The sequence below is a fragment of the Carassius auratus genome, chromosome 8 (assembly GCF_003368295.1).
Source record: "Carassius auratus strain Wakin chromosome 8, ASM336829v1, whole genome shotgun sequence".
NCBI classification, from domain to species: Eukaryota; Metazoa; Chordata; class Actinopteri; order Cypriniformes; family Cyprinidae; genus Carassius; species Carassius auratus.
Window position 1 is genome coordinate 20,363,192 of NC_039250.1, and position 9,745 is coordinate 20,372,936.

The 9,745-nt window shown below is 37.6% G+C and overlaps 1 protein-coding gene across 1 annotated transcript; it reads left to right on the forward strand.

Moving 5' to 3' along the window:
• The first annotated feature begins 239 nt into the window (after positions 1 to 239).
• On the forward strand, positions 240 to 9,271 carry LOC113107543 (putative helicase mov-10-B.2). Its single transcript, XM_026270138.1, has 22 exons — positions 240 to 496; positions 588 to 696; positions 1,707 to 1,888; positions 2,051 to 2,289; positions 2,388 to 2,637; positions 2,813 to 2,947; positions 3,165 to 3,324; positions 3,420 to 3,574; positions 3,778 to 3,954; positions 4,038 to 4,185; positions 4,360 to 4,527; positions 5,578 to 5,675; positions 5,783 to 5,880; positions 5,981 to 6,079; positions 6,320 to 6,422; positions 6,698 to 6,815; positions 6,920 to 7,111; positions 7,192 to 7,263; positions 7,387 to 7,512; positions 7,918 to 8,006; positions 8,091 to 8,206; positions 8,883 to 9,271. Exons 1-22 carry the CDS (start codon positions 345 to 347, stop codon positions 8,942 to 8,944), a joined length of 3,048 nt encoding a protein of 1,015 aa, XP_026125923.1. The 5' UTR covers positions 240 to 344; the 3' UTR covers positions 8,945 to 9,271.
• Positions 9,272 to 9,745: the final 474 nt, after the last annotated feature.

Here is a 9,745-nt window from a genome sequence, read left to right on the forward strand (position 1 = left end):
CAGACTGCATCTGCAGTGCTGCTCTCTAAACAGCAGGGGGCGTAACTCTGGACGCAACTACAGTTGCGTTTATTCTAATTTATAAAAAGCTTATGAAATTTTTGTTTTAGGAATACTAGCACATAATACACTTAATAACATATTTTTCCGTACACATATGGCAGGGATGTAAATATTGTGAAAGGATTCTGCAGGTTTAACCTACATCGCTTAAGTTTCGTTTTGTCTGGTGTGTGTAACTCTTCCGTAGAAACACTTGCGTCTGGTTCATATTAGAGAGTGTGATCGTAAACCGTTCATTTTGTTTCGAGTACCTGTCCTAAGAGCTTCAAGTTTCAAGCAGTATGAATAGAAGAAACAGGACTAATTATCTCTCTATAGCCGCTGTGCGCGCAATTGGACTGGACTTCATTAAGATGTTAGAGGAAACCAACAGGAGATCCATTACTGACAGAAATACACTCAGAGATATCTACAACGAAGAGTTTCGAGATAGGTAAAACGATATCAATGCACACCAGTGAACGTCTGCATTAATTTTAATTCAGTGAATAAGTGCGTCATATATTGCACCCTTGTATTCACAGGGAAGGTTGTGTCAAAGATCCAAACTTCTCTAGAGTCATCTTTGCATTGAGAAACGGGAACAAAGCCCGTCTTTCCAAGTCAGGAAGGAATGTTTACTTTAACACCAATGTAAGAAATCGTATTATTTACAATGGCTACCAGTTAGCCATTTGATTTATCCACGTTTGATGTAATTATTTCAGATATATTTAAGAGTCACGTGATACTCTTATCAGCAGGACATTGAAGGTTAAAATGTGGGTCATCTGATACTTTTGGCCAGAACATACAGACTTTTACAAATGTATTATTACTGAAAAAAAGAAGAAGAAGAAGAAAGAACTGTTTCAAGTTACCATTATTCTTGGCTTCTTGTTAAGGTTACCTGTTCTTACCGTTTCCTGTATTGGCATTTCATTAGCCTGTGCTCATTTTTTTTTTTTGGTGTGATTTGTTTAAAACTATCTACTGAATTACTGAATTCAATAACAAGATTAACAATAATAATATTGATGATTATATATATATATATATATATATATATATATATATAGACCAGTGTTCTGTGTCCTTCAATAGCAGAGACCAGGGCTGGTTGTCACACAAGAGCTTATTAAGGTCTAATTACACAAATATAGGTTTGGTCTAGCAGTGATTGGAACGTTTGTTTCAAACACCCTCCTAAATTACAATAATATTTATTTTTCCTCTTCAGAATTACAGATGAATAGCATTTGGGTAAACAAGTAAACACACTACACTGGGTAGATTTTGAATACATTTTTACATAACACGTGTGTTTTCAATTTGGGGCTGTCACATGTATTTTCATTACTTTTACTATTTTTCCCATTACAATTTAGTTTGGAAAAAAATAAATAATAATAATGAAATAAAATAAAAATGTTGTATGTTACGAAGTTTTGTTTAGTGATTCGGTTATTATTTAAACTTTTATTTAACTTAATTATTTGATCATTTTTGTTCATAAAATAGCTGAAAAGTCTATATTAGGCTATTTAATGACAGTTCTAATTTTATTAACAGTTGTGCATTCATTTATTCTCTTAAGAGGGTTGAGATCTTAAAATATGTGATGCATCTTTATCACCCTGCACTCATGAAAATGGCACATCCAGGTCCGAGTGAGGCTGCACGATCAGTGGTTTAGATCTAGTCGAAGACAGCAAAACCAGGCTACTCCTGCTCCAGTTCATGTTAGCTCATTGTCAGCTACTAGTAATCCAGGGCCAGATGGTGGAGTCAGAGGAAGAAGGAGTCTGGCAAAAGACATCCTACAGCGACTGAAGTCTACAGACAGGTGAGCTGGTATTCTTGAATTCTTTTTTTATTGATGAAACACATATGCAAACATCATTTAGTATTTCTCTGATTATCTGCGGTACTGTCTTTCGCAAGTATTTATTTAGGTATATAATAACATCACAAACACATGTACTGTAGCTGCTCTTCTCTTTCCCAGGTCCTTTTTCGTAGCTGATAAGTATGGGGTGCAGGTGTCCTCAGAGCTGAATGTGGAAAGTGGAAAGATTCAGATCAGTGTGGATCGGGCTGAAGTTTATGAGCTGAAGCTGTTTGTGGAGAACACGGGTCAGGAGGCTGTGTATTTCACATACTACACTTCTCTTCACTGGCTGCAGTATTTCACTCTGGAAGACAGCAGAAGAGTCACACGTGACAATCCACTCCGTCTGGAGCCACGTTAGTTCAATTGTACAATGTTGTTTGCAGGTTATATTTGCATTATTTCTTGTGTGATCAGTCAGAAATTAAGGTAAACTCATTTGTTTTTCAAATAGGTGAGAAGTATGTGGTGACTGTGAGGTTCAAATCTAGTCATGTTGGAGTTTATTCTGCTACTCTAGCTTTTGAGTTTAAGCAAAACAGCAATCCCGCCACCCGTACCTTCCACATTGTGCGCTTCATTGAAGTAGAGTACAGGACTAAGCTTGGAGCCTTACTGGGTCCTACTGAACCATACAAACCTCTGAGACTCAACATCTCTGAACCCGAAAACTGTAAAGTGGACGAGGGCTATCCACCTGAGGGGTGAGAATGTTTTTTTTTTCTTTTTTATAAAATAAGAAATAATAGGAAATTATAGTTATACAAATTAATAGTTTAAATTAACTAATGCAATTAATACAAAATAATTGTGCATGTTGTGTTAATTTTTAATGCATTTATTTGTGTGTTTATCACAGTTTGCTTCTCTGTGCTTTAGTTATGTGCAGAACTTTCTTGAAAATGTTCTGCCGCTGGGGCAATACACTCCTCCTCCTGACATCCCTGAATTAGCCAGGCTCCTGAAAGATGGCTGTTCTTCCCAGATCCTCAGGGGAAAGTTTCGGGAACTTCAGTTAGTGTCCTTTACGTGAAATCTTATTACAATTTCAAATACCTGCTTTATTGGATGTTTCAAAAAATATATATGTTTGTTTTTTTTGCATCTCCCTTTGTGTGCAAGTTTCATACATTTGCATCTCTGCATGTTACGACTGCAGCTTTAGAGTTATGAAAGTTCCTGACTCAGCTTTGAATGATAAGAGAAATAATGAGTGTGTGATGTTTTCTAGGTCATTACTGCAGAGTCCGCTAGGCTTTCATAATTATGCAGAACGGTTTGATTTACTGCTGTATCTGGAGGAGTGTCAGATGCATGTGGATATCAAGAGATACAACAAAGATCAAGTCACCTTACTCAAAGACCATGACAAGAGACTACTGGTCTTAAACGTGAGTGGAAACGTCTTTTGTTAAAACACGTCTTGAAACTTCTAATAGGATAATACAAGTTTTTGGGGTCTGTTCGTTTATTTCCTGGATTAAAGCTTCCCGGTGTTTCGGAGAACAGGCCATCAGTCCTGAGAGGAGATCACCTGCTTCTCACTAAGAGTGAGGAGGTCAGTTTCTCAAATGTGACCAAATACAAGGGATACGTCCACAAAGTGGAACTGGATCGGGTCAAACTGGGCTTCTCTCGAAGGTATGAAGAATGAATACGTTTAAAAAAATGCATGTGGCGCTATCAGTCAAAATCTTAAAAAATTATATAAAATGTATGCATTTAGCAAACACTTTTATGCAAAGCGATTATCTTTTTGCACTGCTAATGCAATGCTGTACCACTGAGCCACAGGAATTAACAGATGTCTGAACTAACATGTTTTTTTTTTTTGGCTTTTTAAGGTTCATTGACCATGTATATGTAGATAAGATGAAATTCCGTGTGGAGTTCACAGTGAATCGTCTCCCGTTGAGACTGCAACACAGAGCAGTGCACATGGCGGTCCAGCACGAGCTCAGAGATGTGCTGTTCCCTGTGGGCTCAAGGAGCTTGAACCCTGCGTCTCCACCTGCACTGAGGTCAGTAAGGCCCCTATGAATGTTATTAAAACTTCAGAATGAAATATTTTGGGTATTTGAGCCTAGTGTGTGTCTGTCTCTAGGCTCTTTGATCAGCAGCTTCAGAGAAACCCTGAACAGTACAGTGCAGTATGTCACATTGTGGCCGGTACGTCCAAGCCGGCACCCTACTTGCTGTTTGGACCTCCTGGCACTGGTAAAACCGTCACAATAGTGGAGGCCATCAAACAGGTAAAACCGGTTATCACACACAGCAGAGTAAACACAGCCTCACTACAACTTCATTAAAATGTCAGCTTGTTGCATTGTATGGTATTATGCTTGCCTGTATGAAAGATTTCACCATTCAGTGGAATACCTGTTGCATTCAGTCATTCTTTCTGTTTGTTTCTCAACATCTCGCAGGTGGAGAAGAATATACATGGTGCCTACATCCTGGCTTGTGCTCCATCTAACAGTGCAGCTGATCAGCTGTGTGAAAAGTTGATCACTAGTCAACATGTTGATGCACGGAAGATATACAGACTTTATGCTAGCTCACGCGATCCAAGAGATATCCCTAAAGCTCTAAAGGTTAGTGTCTGTTTAACTGTAAATAAAAGAAAGATAACACTGACATAATAAGCATTGAAATATAATCTTACCTTACTTATACGTCAGGCTTTCAGGGAATAATTCAAAGAGATAGTTCACCCAAAAATTACATTCAAGCCACCCTAGGTATATATGACTTTCTTCTTTCAGACAAATACAAGTGGAGTTATCCAAAAAAATGTCCTGGCTCATCTAAGTTTTATAATAGCTGTGGATGGGTTTGAAATTATGAAGCCCAAAAAAGCTCATGCATCCATCATAAAAAAGTACTCCACATGGCTCTGAGGGGTTAAAATGGCCTTCTGAAGTGAAGCTATGCTTTTAGGTAAGAAAATTATCCATATTTGACATTTGGCAATCTCTAGCTTTTGCTGACTGTTGTATGTGCGTTCACGAGAAAGTGGCTTTCCAGCGGATGATATAGGACGTAGGCATAGCGTAAGCTCCATTGAATATATGCTAGTTTCGCAAGAACCAAGTTTTGTTTACAGCAAAGGTAAACCAGTCTCCTCTTGGCTTATATCAAATGCCTCTGACATTTTTTCTGTACAAAATGTCATTTTGTACTTCTAATTTGTGACCAATATTTTACTCTCTCTGTATTGCTCTCTTCAGCGTTCGTCACTTCTCACTGGAGCTTACTCCTACGTCATCAGCTGAAACACCACTCTTTCATAAATGTGCATACAACAGTTAGCATAAGCTAGAGATCATGGTTTTAAATATGGATATTTTTCTTCGCTTCACTTCAGAAGGCCTTTATTAACCCTTGAGAGCCGTGTGGAGTACTTTTTATGATGGATGGATGGATGTGCTTTTCTGGGCTTCGAAATCTCGGCCCCCCATTCACTTCCATTATAAAACTTAGACATTTTTTCATTTCCAATTGTATTCGTCTGAAAGAAGAAAGTCATATACACCTGGGATGGCTTGAGGGTGAATAAATCATAATGAATAAATGCCTAATGGTTTATGTAAGTATGCGTATAGTTTTTATTTTGATAATTCATGTTGGGTGTGTGTGTTTAGAAAATCAGTAATCTGGAGGGAGAGATGATTGTTTTCCCATGTAAAGAGGATCTGATGTGCTACAAGATCCTGGTCAGCACTCTGGTTACCGCTGGCAGGTGAAGGGCATTATCTTATCTAAACACAGTGAACTCTCTTACTGTCTCTCTTTATCAGACACATAACACATCATTTATAGCAGTATGTAAATATTGTGTGCATGCAGGCTGGTCACTGGCGGTTTTCCTACGGATCATTTTTCTCACATCTTTGTGGATGAGGCAGGACATGCTATTGAGTCAGAGACCATCATCAGTGTGGCAGGTGTGTTTGTCTCTTTCTGTACTTTAGCAAAAGTACTAAAGTCTGATAGTAGTGAGATCCATAGACAGTATTATTGCATTGTCTCATTGTGTGCATGCAGGTCTGCTGAATGCAAATACTGGACAGCTTGTTTTGGCTGGAGATCCCAAGCAGCTGGGGCCAATCCTGAGATCTCCTCTCGCCATTAATCACGGGCTTGGTGAGAAGCACATACAGACACACACTCACTCACTCATTCTACCTATTAGCCGATCACTATTTTTATTTTAAGCATATAATGTTCCTTAAAAAAGTATTGTAATGTTTAACATTTAAGCTTTAACTATTGCTGAGACATGACTGTCGTCCAATAAAAATGGGAGATATTTACAGAAGCTAAATGGTGTGTATGAATATGTTTTATTGTAATGTACTCTGGAAATGCATGTCTTTCATGTAGACGTCTCTTTGCTGGAGAGGCTGATGACACAGAATGATCTTTATAAGAAAGATGACATGGAGTTTGACAAACGCTATGTCACCAAACTTCTTCTGAACTACAGGTACTACTTTTGTCTTCTCACACTGGACCCCTGGGTCTAAAGATTTTAGTTTTTTTTGTCTTTATTTATTTGTTTATTTATAGTGTGCAATAGTATAATGTAGAATAATACAAATATTGTAACATTTTTAATATCACCCGTTTACTAGATATCAGCCATAACATGATAATAGTTCTCATCTTATCGGAATTTTAAAACTGATGCAGCCCTAGGATCTATTATAAAATGTAATTGACGGCGTAGCATGCATCTGTTTTTTGATTGTCCCTCTCCAGGTCTCACCCATCCATTCTGAAAGTTCCTAATGAATTGTTCTATGATGGGGAGTTGGTGGCATGTGCAAATGAAATCAGCTCCAACCAATACTGCACTTGGGAGCACCTTCCCAAAAGAGTAAGAGACCTATTAAACAGCTGTTTAGTCTCCGACTCTGGTTACAGCTGTTTTATTTCCAGATTTGCCTATTAATGTGGGTGTTTAAAAATAATACATTCCAGGGATTTCCTGTGATTTTCCATGGAGTGCCTGGGAAGGATGAGAGGGAGGCAAACAGTCCCTCCTTTTTCAACATCTTTGAAATCGAAATCATTGTTGACTACCTGAAGAAGCTGCTCCTGACTCAGGCCAAGAAGGGAATCTCTAGAATCTCCCCCAGAGATATTGGCATCATTGCCCCCTACAGGAAACAGGTGGAAACTGCTCTAGGGCAGTCCATAATAACAGTCAAATCTCTGTCTGCATCATCACATTAATTTTTATAATTTTGTAGGTTGAGAAGATCAGAAGGGCCATCAGATCAGATGAAGACCTTGAAAAGTACATGTGTATTGAAGAACTCAAAGTTAGTTTTTGGTTTAAGCCATCTAAACACACTGGTAGTGCTTTTTTGATCTTAAATGAGGATGTGTAAAAAATAATATAATAGCTGTCTTCCTTTGTGTGTTTGGTGGGTTGTGTACTGTAGGTTGGTTCTGTGGAGGAGTTTCAAGGCCAAGAGAGGAAAGTGATCCTGGTGTCGGCTGTCCGCAGCAGCAAGGAGCACATCATTTTGGATGAAACGTTCAACATTGGGTTTCTCAGGAATGAGAAGGTAGTGTTTGAACACAACTGACAGAAGAACACAACATTATATATCACAGTTTTCTACAAAATTATTAAGCAGCACAATACAATAATGGATTTTATTAAGCAGAAAATCAGCAAGTTAGAATAATTTCTGAAGGATCATGTGACACTGAAGACTGGAGTAATGTTTGCTTTTATTCAGCTTAGCCACCACAGGAGTAGATCATGTGCAAAATATATTACAATAGGAAATGGTGCAAACATTTCACAATATGTTTTTTTTACAATAGTATAACATCATGTTTCACTCAAGATGTAACCTTGATCTAACTAGTGTGCTACATTGTATGTAAATATGATTGCTCTTTTGCAGTGTGCCAAAACACACTTTAGTCTTGAGCTTGTTCTTGTTCATGTCTCTTTTCTTCAGAGATTCAATGTGGCGGTGACGAGAGCTAAAGCTTTGTTCATCATGGTGGGAAACCCCACCATTCTGCGGACTGATGAAAGCTGGGGCCGGTATATACTGTACACTTTCTACTTACACATGGAAGAAATGCAAAGAAAACTGTTCCTCTAAATATCTCTTGTGTACGTTTCTAGGTTTATTGATTTCTGCTTTGAGCAGGGCGGTTACACCGGGATTTCCTTCACCAGTGTAGAGGGAATAGAGGAGGTTGAAAAGTGTCTGCTTGCTCTTAACATCCAGGATGAGAGAAGTGAGACAGGTTTTAATCATACACTTAAGTCACAACGCAATGTTTGACTTCAATCATAAACCGGTTCTTCAAACCACAACTTCATTGGTTTCATTTCAGAAATCAGATGAAAAATTAAACTGGTTTACGTCCTCATTTAGGAAAGGGAAATACACGAAGTAGTCATGTGCGTCTGTTGATGTTCTGCCAAATACAAGTGTTTCAGATTTCAAGCTTTAGCAGTTTTGCAAATGATATGGTGTCTACATCTGCACTGCAAGCAGGTTTCCTGTTGGTTTCCTGTCTCTATTAGCATTTTTTTTTTAATTTTATGGTTGTCAGCAAACATAAAATCATAAAACGCTTCCTTTATGAAAATGGGAAACTTGTTAAGTATTACAGTCAGATATTTAAGACTTTTTTGGCTGCATTCAATCACAGTTAAAAAGTTATTTCTTTTATAAGTCATGTTTATATTTTTTAATGAAAAATTAGGTTATGCTCTGTTTGAAAAGCATAGTTACCAGCCGACTTGAAAAAAGGTGATAGTACATAATATACAGTAATAATATAATAGTAATATAAATAATACAATAATAATGGCATTTAAATAATACAGTAATAAGAGTAAATGAATAATAATAGTTTTAAGAAGGCATGATGTGGAAATCTCACTGCTGTGTTTATTCACCCCTAGTGGAAACTGAGGAGAGTGCAGTCCAACAATATGTGAATCCTGAGTGGAGGCACGATTTCTAGCAGAGAGGGTTCTTCAGGTCAAGCCCGTCAAGACTTCAGAAGCTAGGATGGAAATCCTGGATCTGTCGATTCTAAAGCCAGCCACACACTGTACGATTTGTATGGTCCTTTTACATTTGTTGCTTGTTAAGACTGTAACAAAGGATCCTAATGGAATCTTAGGAAAAAAAAGTCATGGCATTAAAGATTTTAAGTCAGACTACATGATACACATTGTAATTTGTAAAGCTTGCATGTAACTGAATTTTAATGATTTTTTTATCAGTTAAAAATGCTGAAAATAAACATATGATCATGTGGACGGATTCAAAATTAAAAATTTATAATAAAATGCCTTTCTTATTCCTACATTAAGTCTTTCATTATTAAACCACTGACAGGTTCGTATATTTTCAAATGATCTCCATCAGACTCATGTTAAAAGGAAACCTCTCCTCCAGTGTACAGTAGTTGTGCAGTTTATGTCTCTCCCTTGTGGCTGTTGTGAGTACTGCTATAGCCAGCTCAGTTACTCTGGGTCTCAGTAATATTTGAGCCATTTTCTCCATTATGTACTGTAAGACACCAAATGCCTACAGACTTGCAATCCTATCTTTATCATTACCTATCTTTTTTATTTTATATCATTTTATAGACTGTTATAGAGCCGGCGACCGATCTTGTGGTATCTATAAAGTCAAAATGGATATTTTCTTAGTTAAACAAACACTTAAGCTCATTTTAAACCAATAAGGGCCTTCTACTCTTGATTTACTGTCCTCTCAATCCTGCTGGACACCAACTATTGGGAAAGTCCTACTG

Coding starts and splice junctions, on each gene's coding strand:
- LOC113107543 (XM_026270138.1), top strand. CDS start 345: ATGAATAGAAGAAACAGGACTAATTATCTCTCTATAGCCGCTGTGCGC. Junction 4,186..4,359: donor TAGTGGAGGCCATCAAACAG/GTAAAACCGGTT, acceptor AACATCTCGCAG/GTGGAGAAGAATATACATGG. Junction 5,881..5,980: donor GACCATCATCAGTGTGGCAG/GTGTGTTTGTCT, acceptor GTGTGCATGCAG/GTCTGCTGAATGCAAATACT.